Genomic DNA, 19,341 nt, shown 5'->3' with positions numbered 1-19,341 from the left:
AATGCCAGTGCTTGGGTGCTTTAAGAAAGGTGGAAGTTCACCAAATCTTCAGTTGTTGAGTAGTTTCAGCCTTACTTAGTGAGGCAGTTTTGCACTGAGATAAATGAAAAGAGGGACTGAGTCCCCTCTCCCCTTGCCATTTCAATTGTGAGGCTAAGGAAGAACCATTGCTTTATTTTGCAGAGAGTCACTGTTGATTGATCCACAAACCTTGATACAATTGAAGAACAGCAGTTTGGGTCTTCTGCAGTGATTTAATTTGACATCTTCTCTGTGAAGCAGGCATTTTTCTTTCTTTCGACCGTGCTTGGTTAACTAAAGAGAATGGTACAGCAGGTATATTTAGCTGGACAGAATATCTGTATTTGATATAGTGTTCAGAAGACTAGGGAGAAGAGAAAATCTCTCATTTGAGTGAGGTGAAACTGTGACTTTTTGCTCTGATAACTCATTCTGCCTGTAAAGTAGAGATCAACAATGAATTGCTATGTGATGTTTTTAGTGTCAGGTTTTAATTGAATTGGCGCTAAACAGTGTTTGGTTGACAACACAGATAGGGAAAAAGCCTGTCTTGCTGCTGTTAGTTTGTGATGTTTGTAAAGCAACTGCGGAAATGAAATATTAGATGCTGTTAACAACATCAGAGTGACAGGTGATTGTATGATATAGTTTGAGCACCCAGACCTTTCTGTTCACAACAGAACAAGTTTGCATTCTGTGGTGAAATAAAACTAGGCATCTCACTCGATACTTCCGATCCTGTGTGAAGCACGTGAGCATGAACTGTGTGTGTTTCCTGTCATGAGGAGGAGTGTGATTCAGTCGTGGGAATAGCTGTAAGGATGCACAAGAATCCTGCTGAAGCTGATTCATTTTTATTCAAGGGACTGCGTTACTGTGCAATAGTATGCTGTAAAATTACCTGATGGCTATCCTTTCCACTTGGGTTCTTCAAAAATATGAGGAGTTACCAGATGAGAAAGTAATCTTTTATTTAGGTTGATCATTTATAAAACATGAAGGAAGTTTACTAATTTAAATTACTCTACTGTGCTTGCTTAATTTAGACAAATCCAGTTTAAAGCATGTCACTTTGTGAGGTAAATCAGAGGTAGGAGAAGAGAAGCAGCAGGACTTCCCTGGCAGAGGGGTTTTGCTTAGACAACTGGCTACCGTATATAGATGCGAATGGCTTTCCCATGTGGGTGGTTGTTCCTGTGTGTTCTCCTGCATAGGAATAATAATCTACAGTATTTTTTGTGCTGAGATTTTCTATCCCAAGCTTCGGTCCATGACAGATTTTACAACACCGCATTATACACTTTTGGAAAACTAGGTTTTCAGTCAGAGATCATAGAAATATACTTTATGTTGAAGTACAAAAGAACCTTTGTTTCATTTCTGCACAGTCTAGGTGGCTTTTTTTTTTCCTAAGGAGATTTTTTTCCCCTGAAATAGACAAATGGGAGTAGAACAATACAGAGATAGGCAAGATAAAATTAAACTGAGCACCTTTTCCGTGGTAGTCAGCAGTTTAATTTTTTCATTTCTTAAGCCTTTTCATGCTGAGGTGATCCCTCCATCCTTTTACCAGTTTGTATTTGTACTTGGAAGTATTTCTGGGAAGCAGAAAAACCTAAACCAAAACAAACCTTGTCAAACGTTGCCAAATTAAAAAAAAATTAATCTCATTCCTTTCATTCCATTCCTCCTTAATTACATTCAAAGTACTGCACTTAACTGTTTTTCCTGTTCTGTTCTGCCTGTTGTCATACACTTAATTCTCCATTCATTAATTGTTTCATTGTTTAATTATTGTAGCTGTTCTTGCAAGTTTCTTTACGTTAACATGAGTACTGGGGTAAGAAGGTAGGTATTACACTTATTTAATATATAAGCTGCAGGAAAACGTTGTATGTGTGTGCTGTTCCTACTAGTTCAGTCTCTGTTCTCTACTTTGTGCAAGAGTAAAAATTCTAAAATGAGAAGACAGTGATGCATAAGGCATTTCACGCAACAACATTCCCTTCCAAAAATTAATTGGTCTTGTGGTGCTGCAAATGGTAAAAGACACGGTACTGAAAATAAAGCAATCAAGAAGGCACATAAAGCAGAATGGCACAGCAGCTATTTTTGGGCATTTTCATTTATAATTCTAGCTATATTTTTAAATAAAGTAAAAAAATGATAAGCATTTTCCCCCATTAAGAATGAAGGAATTAACACTATTTTCAGAACTTACATAATTCACTTCTGAATGATTTCTACCAACTTCAAAGCGGTGTTTTTCTACCATAAATGAAAAATCCCACATTCTTTTTCGAAGCACATATGTTCATGTGTGAACTGTGTATTTGTTTGAGAATCACACCTGTAGTAATTATTTTAAATAGTCTAAAATATAATGAAGTGTAATAAGTTTACCAGCATTTTTAATGACAAAAATACTTTTCACATCATGCCAATGGTATATAATAAAATTTATCTGACAAAATGTCAAAGTAGATTTTTAAGGAATGAAGATTTATTTGAATTCCATTTTACACAAGGTACCCGTCCTGTGTTCAGTATTTGTATTAAAGGTACTAAGACGGCAATGCAAGCTCATTAATTTACAGCGTACCAAAATTAACTGTACTGTCTTGGTCCAATTCTAGTGCTCATCAGTATGGTAAGCGTGTATTGCTCAGTTTATCCCATAGGACCATCGTGGTAGAGGGAGGAGAAGCATTGAGTTCCCCTAACATGCTCCACAACCCCTTTTAGACATGCAGGAGTCGTCCTTGTATCTTTGTGCAGCTTTTAGCCATGTTTTCTGTGGGCTGAACACAGCACGTGCTCTTTGGGACAGTTACTGTAGTGTTGGCAATACAGCCACTGACTGGGTATGGTTGCGGTATCTTTAACAAAAGCTTAAAAAAATAGTTAGGATTTTAAACTCTAAAAAGAAACAGTGCGCATTTCAGTAATTATGCCCAGTAAGGCATTCAGGTATGAGGGGGCGGTGGTCTCCCAGTCCCACTGCTACATTCCCATTCAGCTCACAAGCACCCCTGCCCCAAGAGGCTTTGCCGACTGAAAGATACAGGCGCCAGTTTGATCACCTTCAAGAAACAGGAAATTGTTCCATGCTTTTTTTCTTGAAAAAATATCTTTCTACTTTAGTTGGTTTAGATTTTTTTGTTGATAAAAAGGTCTACGTATGGGTGAAGCACAGCCAGAAGTCTGAAATTCCACAAAACTACAGGATAACCACAGAAATAGATGAAAATATTTCTGTAGTCCTTTGATGAATCTTTCGATGGAATTAAATTCAAGTTGTTTTGTACAAGAGGGTTTTTTTTTTCCTCACTGGTGTAGATTCTGCGTCATCAATTTCTATAATTGGATTTCACTATTTTAAATTTTAGATACTATCTAAAAGCAGTAGATGAGCATACAATTATTCTCCTTGCTTGTAATCTTTCCACTCCCAAATTCCACTCCCAAAATGCACCCTCTTTGCGGGTTAAGGACTAACTGTGCCAGAGCTCCAAAATCTTTTAGTTTCTTTCTGCCATGGAAGTTTCGGTATCTACCTGTTATGTTGAAAAGCAGAGATATTTCACTTCTCTTCGGGTAGGGAATGGGGCTGGCAAGGAGGGGGGAGGGAGGCTGGAAAGAAGATTGCAGAGCAATGACATTCCCTCCGTCCAACTCACAAGTTGGAGCTTCACTGAAGTCGGTACTTTCTCTTACCATCTCAGCTGCAGCAGTCGGCAACTTTTATATCCCAGAGAAGACGTCTCGGTCGTTGGAGGGAACAGGTAACAGAGGATCCGTAATAGCTGAGTTCCTGGGGTTGGTGGAGCGGGAAAGTGGGTCGCTGACAGGCAGTTGAGCAATTCAAACCACATCAGCTTTGTTTTTGTGATATAAAAGGTATGCATTGCAAGGTGGTTTGGTACTTCACTTTTCTCTCTCATTTTCAGAAGATTTCTATGTTTTAGTTTTTATAGATTTTTTTGAAGTTTAAAAACAGACTTTCCTTTGGATATGTAGGCTTTTCTGAATGTGTTTCCTGGATGAAGAAGGAAATGTAACAAGGGATCTAGTATTTAAAAAGGTACTCGGTTAACTACTTTGCTATTAATGGATTGATTAAAGTGAAAATAATGCTTAGTTAATAATGTTATACTTAAACCTTACTAAGCTTTAAGTTTGCTCTAAGGATTTTCCTTATCTTGTAGCAACATATTAATGATAGTTTTTTATACAAGCACAGAAAAGACACCTTTTGGCACAGATCTATGTCCAACAGGACGTAGAGGCAGATTTTCTACTTAATCAAACCAAAATAATCTTCTAATGCTGTGTTAGGATCTGGCCTGTGGCATGAATGAGAAAATGGTATTGCTGGATGTCACAATATTGATTACGATTATTACCTTTAAGAAAGGGTCCTATAAGATGTCTGGGGTCTGTGAACTCAGTGGTGTGAACGGCTCTTGATGAAATTAGCAAGGAAAATGTCACGACAGCAAGAGCTCTGAAGTGATGTAGTATGCTCACGGGGCACTGTTCGACAAATGGGGTTTGGAGTAGTCTGATAGAGTAACCATTGCAGAGGGCCAGCAGTCACTTTTTGGGTAGAACACAGTTTGGAAGAAAGGATGTGATTATTAACGTCTTTCACATCCTGGATGTAAAGAGGGGGTTGGCATTTGGCTTTGCGGAAAATTCAGTAAACTTGAAAGACAGATGCTTTTCATTTATTTGTAGTGTTGCAGGAAAAGAAGCTATTTTAGGAATATGGGGAGGTTTAGAGCTTTCTGACATGCACAAAACTATTATGTTGTGTTTATGATGATGTGTTTACGATTGAGTTAATCTCAATTTAAAATTTTGAATTTGTCAGCGAGAATTTAATTAAATATTCTTAAATAAGAGTGTGAAGGAAAAATGGCAATAATTACATCTAAAGAATAAGGAATATTTCTTAAGAGTTCTGTGGTATACTTTTAGATAACCCCAGTCTCACTGGCACTCAATCTGTAAGGCATGTAGCTAAGACTTTATACCGCAAATTTCAGTCATACAGCTTGTACTTTCTGCAGCACAAACTGCCTTCAGAATTGATTAGGAACCGCCAAATATCCAAAGAACAATTTTAAAACACAGCTTTAATGAAGTATGAAGTCTGACGGTAGACAAGAGTTTCTTTCGTGCTGTCCTCCTGTTTAATCCCCGAGAAAGCGAGGCCCTGCTGCCGTTGCTGCAGACAGACATGTGCTGGGGCTCTGGGGCGGCTGCTGAGCAGCGGTTCCAGCAGGAGCCATGGAGGAGCCGGGAGGTGTCAGCCCCACGGCATGGGTTGAGACCGCACAGAGGAGGGTAGTGCTGGACACAGGCGTAGATCTGCTCTTAGTTCCCCTGTAGGTGGAACCCTGAGAGCCTCGTCTGGTTTTCCTAATTAAGCTAAGTAATTTTGGAATACGTCACTCAGAGTCCCGCTTGCTAGGTCCTAGCAAACAGGTAATTCCAACAGCCTTGCAGATAGTAAAAGGATTTCTGTAGTTTCAGTGTGGTATTTTTACTGACAGTTGGTAGAAGCAGCTTAATAAACTGCGTAAGCAATTGGCATGCACTGCAAACTTCAGTTTTACTCTCTGAATCTTAAAAGCATTAGATGCTTCTTCCAATTTAATATCTGCATAATGGATATGAATGGCAGGATACGCTGCTGCCAGGCAGCTCTCAGCAGCCTCTAACTGGCTAGCCTAGACTTCTAGAGCAACGGCGTTTTTCCACTCGCATTATCCGTCTTGTGCCAAATATGCTGAGCCTCAGTTTTTTGCACAAGGCACTAATAAAAGTTGTGCTTCGGTCCTGTTTTTCCCCAGCTCTGCTGGCCGTGCTTTGGGCCCGGGGGTGGAACGGGCGGCGTGTGAATGCGATGTGACTCACCTCGCTCCTGCTCCCGTCCTCGCTGGCTCTCGCCCTGCCCTAGCAGTATGGCAGAGGAGTCCTCCAGCCTGCCTCTCCCTCTCCTCTCTCTCTCTTTTTTTTAAATACTTTCACTAATGTTCCTCCCATTGTAAAGAACAAGATGGAAATAAATTCTTGGGCCGTTGATGCTGATTTCCTACAGTTAGAACACCGTTACCACTGAATTTCATACAGACAGCTGCGGAAGACAAAAACTCCCTTCCTGTTCATGCCGGGTACAGTAAATCTTCAGCCTCCTGTGCAGTGTATGTTCAGTCCATTTTTTGGCAGGTATTCCATAGGCATGTTGCATTATTTCCTCTCCTGCTTTGCTCCGTTCATCTCTCCTCCCCCTCGGGTTACTCTCTGGAAATGGTTTTTTCAGCTCTTGTATCTGCTTGCTGACATGGCACTTTGGTTTGCATGTTAACGTGGTTGATCTTTTCCGAAAGCAATTCTAAATTATTGTTCAGTTATTACGTGTACGAATAAGCTGATAGACACAGGCCATTTAAAACTATGTAAAATATCTAAATTAGAAAAATGCCTTCTTCACTCCTATCATTTCCTCCTTGTTCCGGAAGGGAACAAACAATTTAAAGCTTTTAGGCTTTGACAGCTTTTAGCACTTTTCTGGATGCAGTGTAAAATAGTTCCTTCACGCTGCTGTCCGTTACCAGCTCCCTGGGTTTTGAGTGAGGTTGGGCCTGTGTTTCTCTCATCATGGGAGCAGAGTGCCCGTGGCTCGTGGGCTCATCCCCAACCGGGGCGATGGGTTTTGTAGAAGCCAGGAGGGTCCTCCTTCCGTACACGTCCGAGTCCCTGAATTAACCCTGTTGCAAAAAGCTCGGTCATGTGAGCTCACACATTTCAACCTCACGAAACAGGGGTGGGTTTTTTTTGTTGATTGTGTGTTTTATTTGGCTTTTTAGAGTTCTGGTTCTCAAATCTGCCAATTTGGGACCCTGCGCCTTTTGTTATCTTCTTCTGGGCTAGAGGTACACGTTCAGTGTGTGAGGCACAACACAGTTTTAAGTCATCATAAGCAAGATATTTGGAATCAAAAATCTACAGTATCTGTGCAGAGGACAGATATTTTATTATCTCAGAACTTCATAATCCTGTGTGAAAGAAATTTGAGAGGAAAAACTGTTTCAATTAGTTATAAATATCTGGATTTTGGGAGGTTTTTTTGTTCCATCTCTCTCTGTATCTTAATACTAGTGCTTCAAAACAAAAATCCAAATATTTGATATTGTCAGAATTTTCTTTTTCTGCGTAAGTGGAACTGCTTGGGGCAGCCGACTCTGTCAGTGTCTGGCTCTGGTAGAGGTTTCCTGACTGTTTCTGTTTCCGCTGGAGCTTTTTCAGCTGAGCCTTTACCGCGTCTGTTGACTTCATCGTCCTCTTCTGAAGCCAGCCTTGTCGTATGACTGTTTTGGAGTATGCGTATTCTATTGATCAAGGGGGCTTCAGTATAAGTCTAAATCTTTCTAAAGCTGTCCTAATTTGGGTGTGGTTGGAGTGTAGGAAAAGTTTAAAAAGTTAACTTTTTTAACTGCAAAAGTTAAAAAGAAGTCTCATGATGTTTTCACCCTTGTCCACATTGAAGTATAATATGAACATAAGTTGTAAGCCCTTGTTACCATGCGGTGACATGGTCTCTTATCCTACCCTAGTCTGCTCTTATATCTGTTGATCTACCATCTAGAGATACACAAAGGCTACCAGGAGAAGAAATTTCGTTTTTAAATAATTTCAAACTTTCATGGAAGCTATAATGTAATAGGAAGCCTTTAAGCTGGGAGAAATAAATCTGTGCAGTTTCCTTCCCATGTAGGTAGCCTTCTTTCAGGTGACAATAATATTGAGCAGAACAACCACACATCCATGCCCTTCCTGTTCCCCACTTTGCACTCAAACTGTCTCTCCACTCAGTTTCAGTCCCTGGTACAAAGCAGCATCCCCATTGCCTTGAAGTCAGCCCTGAGGCTTCAACCTGAAGTCCTTTTTCGTCACTCTGTAAGAATGGTGCATGTTTGAAGGAGTCAAAAACTTTGGAATCTGAGTGCTACCAAGTCTCAAGCGAATACAGGTTAATGAGGTCTGGCAGTGGTTTGTGAATAGGCTGAATTTGGATGGGTGGGTTTCTGCAGGGACAGCAAGGTCACCCTGCTGGGCAACAGCACTCCTCTGTGGCCTGTTTTGACACTCTGCCCCTTAGATAACACCAATACTTAAAATTCCAAAAAGAGAAATCCCACTAAGCTTCTGAGCGGTTCTTTATTTACATTAAATTTTAGGTGTTATTATCTTCTCTAATGTGTGCAGCTAAATAACTGTACTCATTTCTGTTTATGTTTTTGTTTATCTGGTAGAAAAGAGTGGTGGAACAGCTTCGAAAGAATTTGATAGTGAAGCAGGAACAGCCAGACAGTAAGTTTCAAATACAGCCATTGGCACAGTCAGAAAACAAACTACAGACACCACAGCCGCAACCGCTACAGCAGCTACAGCAACACCACCATCAACAGCAGCAGCAATCTACTGCACCCTCTCCAAACGTGATCGGATCACAGGTAAAAATCTCTACAATAATTCTTTTCCTTGCTGAAGGTGAAGTTCACTGCAAAAAAAAAACCACAAAGAAAGGTGCAGAGAGAAAATGACAAACTTTCACTTACACCTGTTAGTGTACCACTTAAAATTTCTCCTTTTATGCATGCGCACATTTGGGTCACATGTTTTTTTTCAGCAATAACCTGCTGTCTGAGTCAAAAAAAAATAAGTAGTGTTTAAGTCAGATCATAACCTCACAGAAAAGAAGAGTGGCAGGATCACCTTTCTTAAAAATAAATGAAACTTTAGCAAATGAACCTGTCTTTTCCACAGATGCATGAATGATTGTCTGTCCATACTGACTAGGTCTCAAGAAACAGTAAAGACTTTGTATACACTATATGAAGTGTATGATTAAAATTTTTAAAAGACTAGCAGAGTGCTCACTGTGTCTGTGAACAAAATGTAAGAAAACAGTTCCTCCTTCTTTCTGCTTGGTTCTTTTTAAACAGAGGTAACTTGTAGCAAATAATACTTACCTGAGTCTTCAAGGATTAGTCTAAAAGTATACAATGGTAATTGCAAAGTCTGAATTTTAGAAAGTAATGTCTTCATTGTGAAGGTACACTGAATTAAATACAGTATAGGACTAGATACATAATCCCAGAACTCACCAGAGGGAGTGGTCTGCTATTACTGAGAGGGGAATTCCAAGCTGATTCAAAGTTTCTCCTGTTCAAATATTTAGAATCCCCAAAATATGCTAATAAAACAGCAAGAAAATGCAGCAGGTGTTTTGTGAAAATAAGTATATGTGAGGTCTTTTTTCCCATCAATGCAATCTCAGCAGCCCATGTTTACCCAGGTAGGCAGATGGCAGAATTCCCCCATGAAGTTTACTTTGTGCACATTGCAGTGAATCACAACCAGAGCTTTGACCGATTGCAGTTGTTGTCTTCCCTTTTCCTGGAAATAGAGGGGGGAGAAATGGTTTGGCTGGTAATATTCTCATTAACTCAACAGGTTGTTTTGGATGCTCTCAAAAAATGTGTTTGAGACACTTAGATAATTGTATTTTTGATAAAATAGTATTAAAGAAATGAAGCAAGTTTAACTAAGGAAAAGGCATTTTTGAGCAGCAATATCTATATCAATGCTAAAACAGAACAAAGAAGTAAATTTTACTGTGTCCTAAAATATTTACAGGTAAACAATGGGTCACTATTTGCTGTATCACTGGTCTCTGTTTTTCAGTCAGGAAACATGACTGCGTTTCTCCTAATTCCACACTTTGCATTCATGCATTAACTTCCAGGTCATCTCCTGGGTTGTAAAAATTGAGGTTTTGTTCAAAGTTAAAGAGCCCTCTAGTGAAGCAGTCAAAAAACTGCTACACCCTTCTGACTATCATTGATACAGTTGTATTTGGAAAGTAATTATAAACTGAAAGGCAGGTCATCCTCTCATTTAAATAAGTAAGCCAGCATTTATTCTTAAAACCTTTCTATTTTCATTTATGTTGGTATAATTCTGAAGTAACCTCACTTGCTTCTGTACACATTTTGCATCTAAGGTTGTGCCTGTGTCCTGTTGTCCCTCAATCTCTTTCAGTAAAGATAAGTCAAATATTTTGTCTCTCTAGAGAGTTTTTTGGTGCCTGCTTTTGTAAATAATACATCTTTAAAGGCTGTGTCATTAAAGAGAATGCTTTCAATGGTAATTTTCAGAGTAAGTCAGTTTAGGAATGAAGGTATGTATGCTGCCTTAATAGTGATATTTTAATATACTTAATATAGTCCAGTAAGAAGGGCTTTTTCATTTTTCATAAAGCAGCAAGCCTGCTGAAAGGTCATATTATTGCAACGTTATTGTGTGAAATAATGCAGACTTACCATGAATGTCACTTCAGTATGAATTCATGCGTTACAGACTTTTTAGAAAAACCAAGGTAATTAATGCTCAGCAAAGTAACAAGGATATTTCAGCTCTGTGATCTGCTGACTGAAACTGTACTTCTAGTACGTACAGACTTACTAGAACCCCTTCGAAGAGTCACAGTCTCATATTACATGATTGATTACACTTTTCTTTAAAATGTTTATGGATGAATGTAATGCTCGTGAAAATGATACCATGTTCCATCTCATTGGAAAAGCCTGAATAATGTTACTGCATTAGGGGAATGGGGCCTCTTGCTTTGGAGAAGGTGCAACAGGGGTTGATAACAAGCTCTTGAATCTCAGATAAAAAAATTAAGGGAACTGTTCATGTTGCTCCAAGGAAAAGTTAATTATGTCTGGATTTTGTATAAATGTATAAAATTGAAGCATGAATTACCCTCTGATTTGGCATTATACAGTGTTGGAATTTTTTCACACTTGTGTATAATTAATACGTAGGGGATACAGTTTAAGCATTACGAAATTAGAAGTGTGAAGGTAAACTGCATTTTTGTTTAAGGAAATAATACTGGTGAAAATACTGAAGAATCCAACTGGAAATATATTTATATTATTTTATTAGAAAGAAGAGAAAGGTCTTGTGTGATTAAAATCAAGCAGTCTTAATCAGGCACGTTCAGCAAAAAGGCTGCCTGATCCCTGGTTCTCCGTTTTTTCCTGTTGTAGAGCCTAGCGCTGACATCAGGAGGGAATGGTGGTTATTTCATACTGAGAGCATTTGATCATGCCAGTAACTGTTTTGAAGATGCAGTGCCATTGGTACAATCGATTTTTTACACCAAAGGGAAAAGAAATAAGCTCACTTTCCATTCTGTTGAGTGTCACTTGTCATGAGTTTTCTGTGCACATTGTGTTCTGGTTTTATATGGAGATTCTCTTGCCTTGTTGCTTTTTGGATGAGATTTGTAATTGTCCGTTTCCCTTAACATCTTAGGAGACAGTATATTTTAAAACAAAACTATGAAATTATAGTTGTTTTAACTCTGGAATTTGTGGGCAGTGTGTTCAGGCATTTTGGATAAATGTTGGCATTAAATGATTCAAAAGGGATTTTTCTTTAAAAAACAGGCCAACAGCAATCATAGTGCCACATATACGTTAAAAGATCAGCCCATTCCACAGAAGTTAAACTTAATTGCCTGTAGCTGCACAGACTAACAGCCAGCTCTTACAACTTCAAGATAGCCCTACTGATATTCTTAGGAAAAAAAGTTTAGGGCTAAATAACTGTATGTAGGGATAAAACTGAAACTTGGGATACCCAAAATCAAAATATGTTTTTATTCTTAAAGAAACCAATTTCTGAATGTTTTTTCCCTCTTCTCTGATTGTGAGGGTCTCTGTGAATAAAGTTTCCATTTGAAAATTTGAGTTTTAATTGGTGAGAAGCTAATTTGCTAGTTTGTCTCATAAACCTCCACCTTACAGGTTTGATTTTGAAAGTACATGTTTGAAAGGAATATGAAACTAAAAGATCCAAAAATGCATATGCCACTACTAAGAATTGATTGTCGTTTCCTTGGGAATTTGTTTTGAATCGATCTATAAAGGTGCAGGTGATCAAAATATGGTGCAGATTAAAAATGGTGCAGATGATTTTGAGGCACTAACAGGTGCCTCAAAAATGAGAATCCTTTCTAGCTATCCAGTTTTCAGAGGTGTAAGAGAATGTGCTGGCTGAACAGTAGGTAGATAGACTCAGCGCTGCCTTTTCTTTCTCTCACTGTCTATTGTTTCCGACTAACCAACCCACGTCCTGTCTGATGCAAAGTGTCTCTGTCTCTTACAGTGTATTTTCTGTTTCCCTTAGAAAACTGTAACTACAGCTTCTATGATCACCACTAAGACACTACCTCTCGTCTTGAAAGCAGCAACTGCGACCATGCCTGCCTCTGTTGTGGGTCAGAGACCTACCATTGCCATGGTTACTGCTATCAACAACAATCAGAAAGCAGTCCTCAGCACTGATGCGCAGAATGCACCAGTCAACCTCCAGACAACAAATAAGGTCACTGGGCCAGGAGCTGAGGCAGTCCAAATAGTGGCAAAAAACACAGTAACTTTGGTAAGCGTTTCACATGTTTGCCCTGCAGATATGTGTGGGTTTAGTTTACAAGAGGGCTATTGGGGAAAAAAAAAAAAACAACCGAAAAACAAGCAGCCAGGTTTTTGCACAGAAAGGAGAATAGTAGGCACATGTCGTGAGTCTTCAGTAGTTGACATTGTTAAAATAATAGTCTAAGAGAAAAGCATTTACTATCTACATGGGTTGTTATTACTGTTTTGCTTTATAGAACTAAATCAGTACTATCGTCACCTCTGTGTAAAGTTTCCCCTGTTAGTAATTGTTAGTCACGGGGAAGTAATGATTGTTTCACCCCTACCTAATCTATGTGGCTGTGTTCTGCAGAATTCCTGCTCTTTTCTTTGATAAAGGAGATGTCAGACTTTCTTCATTTGATTGGTTTGGGTTTTTTTGAGTCAATCTCTCTCGTTCCCTGGTCTCTGGTGTTCGACACATCACTTAACTCTGCCCACAACTTTGTCTTCACTCACCATTTTTTCATACATGTATACAGATCCTGTTTCTTTAAGCATATATTTTGGGAAGTGCTTTGATTACATCACACGGTCTTTACCAGAATATTTAGCCACCTAGAAATAAAAGGAGCGGTGTTTTAGAACTGGGTTATAAAGGCTTCTTGGTTGGGAAACGAAGCATTGTATAGCATCGTGACAGGGAAATTTTACTTCTGGAGTAAAGGCTAAGGTTTCACTAAACATAAGTACGATTTATCTTTATTTAAAAATACAGTTTAATAATGCAAATGGAATTAATTTTGCTTCCAAATGAGGCATATGTTTGCAATCAGAATAGAGAAGACTATTTGAGTGGAGTTTTTTCTACCCTTCTCTTTTCCCATGTCATCCCTTCCACTACTGTCACCTGTCCTTTTTGTCTGTGCTTCATTTCTTTGCTGAATAACTTACTTAGGTTTGGAGAGGTGATTCAGTTTTAATAATAGTCCATGTTTTATGTTTGTGTAGCAAATTGGATCAAAAATCTCAAAATATTTTCCCAAGCATTAATTAATCAGTACAAGACCTTTTTGAAGTAAATTGCAATCTTATGTGGGTGGGCAGAAGTACAGAAGGGTGGAAACTAACATGGACATTAATTTCAGAGAGTACTCAACTTAGGGCAGCTAGTAGTGCTATTCAGAGGTTAATCATGTGGCAGCTCCAGCCGACTGATTTTTAACTATTAAAATAAATAGGGGTTTTCATTGTCTTCAGATGAAATGGTTTTAGATTGCAGAGCACAGTAGTTAGTACAGTTGCACTAAAAGGAAAGATACCTTCAATTTATGAAGCAAGGTGTGTAGTAACTGGAAAGTAAGATTAGCTCTGTCTTTAATACATTTCTAATGAGGAACCTGTTACTGTGAAAAATTATATTCAGGATGTTGATTTTGGTGAACAATTTGGTGAACTATTTTCCTCCTACTGAACTCTCTTATGTTCTCATAGCAGGTTCAGGCTACGCCTCAGCCCATAAAAGTGCCGCAGTTCATCCCTCCTCCCAGACTTACTCCTCGTCCAAATTTTCTTCCACAGGTGAGCGTACAGAGAACAAGCAATAGAAGAAGGAACTGAATTATAGCATAGATAGGAGATACTTTCTATGAACATCATTTTTGTCAGTGTTTATTGGTGACCTGGTGGAGGACACAATGCCAAATGCATCAATACTCTTGAGGGCAATGCTAACATTCAGAGGGCTCTTTGCAGGGTAGAGGAATGGGCCAGCAGGTATCTTTTGAGCTGCAGCATGGAAAAAGGCAAAGTCTTGCATAGGTACCAACTAGAGACTGGCTGGTTGGGAGCAGCACTGCTTAAAAGGTCTTGGTTGACAGTAGCCAAACTAGCGGTGTGCCCTGGCAGCAAAGAGGCTTAGCAGCATGTGTGGCTGTACCAACAGGACCGCAGCCAGTAGATTAAGGGAAGAGATTATCCACCTTTCCTCAGCAATCATAAAACTGGATCTGATATACAGTGTGCAGTTTTGGACGCCCTGGTGCCAGAAAGAAGATGATAAATTTGAATGAATCCAGGGGAGGAAGGCCACTGAGATAGCTGGGGGGCAGGAATATATGACCTGAAAGGGGAGACTGAGGGATGTGGGCTTCTTCAGTTTGAAGAAGGGGTTTTGGGGGCACCGTAACAGCAGCCTTATTTCCAATATCAACAAGGAAATTAACAAGAAGATGGACACAGGCATTTGGCAAGAGAATTATAGACAATGATCATAAATTGGAACAGGGAAGGTTTTGACTGTGTATAAGGAAACAATTCACTCTTTGAGAATTAGGAGAGGAAGAGACTTCCCAGAGATGTTGTGGAAGCTCAATCCTTGGAGTTTTACAAGACCTATCTGGACAAAAGCCCTGAGTAACCTGGTCTGCATTTAGTGTTGGCTTTGCTCTGAGCAGGATGTCAAATTAGAGACTCCTAAGCTGCCTCCCAACCTGCATGAGTCTGTGATTATGAAATCCGCATATGATGATCATCTATGATCCCATTTGCATCAAATGAAATGAACCCACAGAACAGGTGTCAGCAAAATCAAGACATCACCCAGGGCCTTAAATTGCTCTAAATGTTGTTTACTGTTCAGGAGCAAAAAAGGAAAAATGAGGTGTCTCTAGGTTGTTCCCAAGTATTTGGTTATTGCAACAGAGAGTGACCTCTGTTTGCAGCTGAGCAGTAAAACTTGTGTTTTACTTTTTTTTTCATGGTTTGGGAAAGACACAGATTGCTGCTTCGTTTAAAAAAACATCTTGGAGTAGCTATTTAATTTGTAAGAAATACGTAGCGCTGTGAATAAAAGTCTAAATCTTTTACAAAAGAAAAAAGGAAAGTACAGGCTGGTATCTGATTAAGATTTGGGGATGGTGAGATCTGTTGGAGCGTGACCTAGTTTTCCATGATAAAATGCATTATGGAGTATTATAGGGGGATAGGACAATAGACATTAAATAAGGAAAAAGACTGTATTTTCAGAGTAATGTATTCCACTTCTGTACTCTGTAATGGTGTGATAAGTACAAACTTAACAATGGGCAAGAAATAAGCAAGTATTGGTGGTGGAGGATTGGAAGATTCTTGTGGCTCTTTCTTGTGAAAGAAAATAAACGATGACTGCATTTATCTGTAGCCTTTAGTGCTTTCAATGAGGGGTTAATGTATAATCTTGACAATTTTTTTGCTTAGCAAGATTGGTTGTGCAGGTGTCTAAATAATATATAGAGTTGACAAAGGCAACAGGGATTTGCTGAAAATTTTAATTATTTCTTTCAGGGCACAATCAACTGTTCATGATTTCTTGGAGGCTCAGAATAAAGCCCTGAGACACACTTTTAACATGAGAGCCTCAGCTGTGCTGAATTTTTGGCTTGCAAAACCAATGCGTTGATTTAGATACAGATAAGGCACTTGGCAATAAACATGCAGTATAAGTGTCTGTGCATCTAAATACCATTTCAGGGGCAGTGACTACATATGCAAAAGTTATGGATGGATTTTATGCAAGTAGGTTTGAAAACGTGGCTTTTTCTTCTCATAGCATACGTAGGACACTATGCTAAAAATTACGTTCTGTAAAAAATCAAGCAATCTTCTGCAGATTAAACAGGCTGAATTGAAAGACTTAGTAAAAAAGTTTATCTCAAATACTGATATACCTGATATATACTGATATATCTCTCTTTTTTTTTCTTTTTTCTGTTTGTTTTCTTTTTTTGTAGGTTCGACCTAAACCAGTTGCCCAAAATAACATTCCTATTGCCCCAGCACCTCCTCCAATGCTTGCAGCTCCTCAGCTTATTCAGAGGCCTGTGATGTTGACAACAAAGTTCACACCCACCTCTTTACCCAACTCTCAGAACTCCATACACCCTGTTCGTGTAGTTAACGGGCAGACAGCAACCATAGCCAAAACTTTCCCTATGGCACAGCTCACCAGCATTGTGATAGCAGCACCGGGTACCAGGCTCGCTGGACCTCAGACTGTGCAGATCAGCAAACCAAACATTGAAAAACAGGTACAAATAAGAAAGTGTCTACTAATGCAGCATACTGGGTTTATTGCCTTACTGTGCCAGTTTGGAGAAGATGACAACCATGGAGAAATTTTCAGTGGGCACTGGAGATACTCATGTTCCAACAACAGTACAAATTATGGAGTGACTTGCAACTCTTGGGGCAGAAGTTACCATTTTCTTTAATATGGCCCATTGGAATCTTTTTTCTCATGCCTCAGTGTTTTTATGCTCCCCCTACTGGCTTAACGTCCGTAGTTTATAAGCAGCTACATTGCAGGGCTGTACTAATCTTGGAGACCAAGTACAAACTGAAGTCCATGTTCATATCAAGCCTTTAAGAAACACTGGGAAAATATTTTCTGTGTTTCTGTTTTTCAAAGGGTGGCTAAGTGAAAGGCAAAAATTACGCAAAATCAGAGGGGTATTTGATATGATAAATGTATTCGTTTCTTCCTTGATGTTGCAGTCTTGTGATTGGAGGCAAAATAGTCTCACTCAGTTTCTGAAGACTTATAGTTCCCCGTGACTAAATTGGATTGATTGAGTGGAAAGGAGACCCTCAGAAACAGAGAATTCGACATTTTTAGTTTTAAAGTCTCTCTCCAGAAAAGACTGCTGTAAAATAAAACATGACTTTAGTCAGTATGGATTGTAACCGAGAGTCCTTGCCATTCAGTTCAAGCAAAGCAATCTTCTGTTTCACTTTTAACTTTTTTGTATAGTATATGTTAATATAATATTGTATAACATATAATACTTTATCTATAACAAATAGTATTTCTGCAATTTATGTAAGTAATAGTAGTATATATTTAATTTATAACTCTTTCATAGTCTAATGCGTCTTGAAATTACCTTCTGCTTTTGAAGTCACCTATGGAGACAGTGAGAATCATGTGTAGGAAAGATACGCTCATGCTCAGTTCTGCTTATGAATTCTCATTGAGCAGGTTCTTGTGTACCTCAAGGCTGTTCCGCAAGTTGTTCAGCAATGCGTGCCCTTTTCATATGATCTGAAGTTGTACTTCTACAATACTATACTTTTGATGCCTATTCCTTTTGATGTCAGCAATATTCGTTTGCTCTTTGAGTAATTACTGGCAATTCAACTGTTGAAAAACATGTAGAAGAATGGTGGTGGTTTAATAAATAATACACTGTATATTTTCTCCGTATCATAAAAGGGAAAAGTTTGTCTCTCTGTAGCTTACCTCACTTAGTTTGTAGCCTCAGCAGCTATGCCATGGGCTGAGGTTTGTCATGTAGGGTTTGTGATGCTATCGCAGATTATAACTTCAGAAAAGAAAAAAGCTTCAGAAACATCTGAGATTGTAGGAGTCAGGGAGAGGTTTTTTGAGCCATTCATAATTCTATGAAATATGAAGACCGAGGAGTGAGAAGTACAAAATGCACGTGCCACACACAATAGTTTCTACGTGGAAGTCTTCCATGGGACGCTTTTTCTTAAAGTGTCTGTTAGTTTTCCCATAATGTTTTCTGTAATGGAGTTAACTCTTAAGATGGCTTTTATTGTTTGGATTGCTGAATGGGTTAATGGAATGGTGGTAAGGCGGTTTCATCTTCTGTTAAAGGAAAACTATTTAACATTCATCTCACGTCAGATTCCTCAATTCTTTGTTAGTATACTGCCAGCCTTAAACTTTTTCTCCTGTATCTGCAAAAGTATTTGTTTTGCTTTATTAGTCAAAGTAAAAAAAAGTCATTCTTATCACTGAATGAGAGAAACACTGTTTCTTTTCAGACTATTAAACCACATGTGGAAGCAGAAGAGAAGCAAACAGAAAGTCGTACAGTTACTCCACCTGCTGCACCGAAGCCAAAACGAGAAGAAAATCCACAGGTATCAGAACACACCCAGACCTTTCTGTTAAGAAAAAAAAGGAAACACTCTGTCCTTCAGAAAACATTTTCCCCCCTCTATTCCCTCAAGACTCCTTAACTTTAACATTCCATACATTCCTGTTGGACAGCAGTAGTTGATAAGGCTGCAGAATAAGAAATCTAAAATAAATATAATGCATTGCATTTTTCAGTCCTGGAATGCATTTGGCTTCTGAGTCTTTTGTAAGTTAGAAGATCGTAATTTCCCTCTGATACTTCCGTCAACCAGGAGGCTTAGATTACAGTGTTGATTTCCATTCCTTTGAGGTTTTAGACTTCTGGAGTTACTGTTAATGCTGGAGAAATGTCTTTATTTTGCTTTATAAAATAGTTCAGCTCTGGTGAGCAGGATGGAAAGAGTCACGTTCATGTTCTGCACAGGTTTTACTCCAGTTTAGGTCCAGTTGGTTTGGGGGGAGAGGAGAAAGTGGCCAGAATGGCTATTTCTTAAAGCCTTTCTGCCATGCAGAAACTGATTACAGCTAAATGTTCTACTACATTTGTTTTTGTAGATGGATTCAGACAGTCTACTGTGTGAGCATTAACTGTTGTCAGTACAAATTCTGATTTTTGCATGTCTGTGCACTTCCTGTGTTAAAATTAGAATCCTTTAAGAAAGCCGTAGCCCTGATCAAACGGCAAATGTAAACCAGAGTTGCTCTTTGTAGTTCGCAATATATGGAGAATGCTCTTCAACTAGCAATGCTCGCTGGCAATTGAACTGTCTTGGTGTTTACTAAGAGCCAATCACGTAGTCGGTTCAGTGCTGGACTGGAATTAAAGAAACTGCATTCTTTTTCCCAGCCCTGCCAACTCTGTGATCATGAGCAATTGGCATTTCCCTGTAT

At 38.9% G+C, this 19,341-nt stretch overlaps 1 protein-coding gene across 16 annotated transcripts in view; it reads left to right on the top strand.

Annotated features, from left to right (window-relative positions):
• PHF21A (PHD finger protein 21A) overlaps positions 1–19,341 on the top strand; it is a 141,318-nt gene that overhangs the window by 98,352 nt on the left and 23,625 nt on the right. For 11 of the 16 annotated variants that reach the window (XM_054198100.1, XM_054198101.1, XM_054198105.1 and 8 more), the window contains 5 exons: positions 8,346–8,546; positions 12,298–12,552; positions 14,019–14,105; positions 16,295–16,591; positions 18,354–18,452. In XM_054198100.1, coding sequence (XP_054054075.1) covers positions 8,346–8,546; positions 12,298–12,552; positions 14,019–14,105; positions 16,295–16,591; positions 18,354–18,452 — 939 coding nt within the window. The remainder of the gene's footprint in view (positions 1–8,345; positions 8,547–12,297; positions 12,553–14,018; positions 14,106–16,294; positions 16,592–18,353; positions 18,453–19,341) is intronic. The other 5 variants (XM_054198113.1, XM_054198107.1, XM_054198109.1 and 2 more) reach the window with 2 other exon arrangements.

The sequence above is a fragment of the Rissa tridactyla genome, chromosome 4 (genome assembly GCF_028500815.1).
Source record: "Rissa tridactyla isolate bRisTri1 chromosome 4, bRisTri1.patW.cur.20221130, whole genome shotgun sequence".
In the NCBI taxonomy this organism is placed as follows: Eukaryota; Metazoa; Chordata; class Aves; order Charadriiformes; family Laridae; genus Rissa; species Rissa tridactyla.
This window is presented reverse-complemented; position numbering and strand designations above follow the sequence as displayed.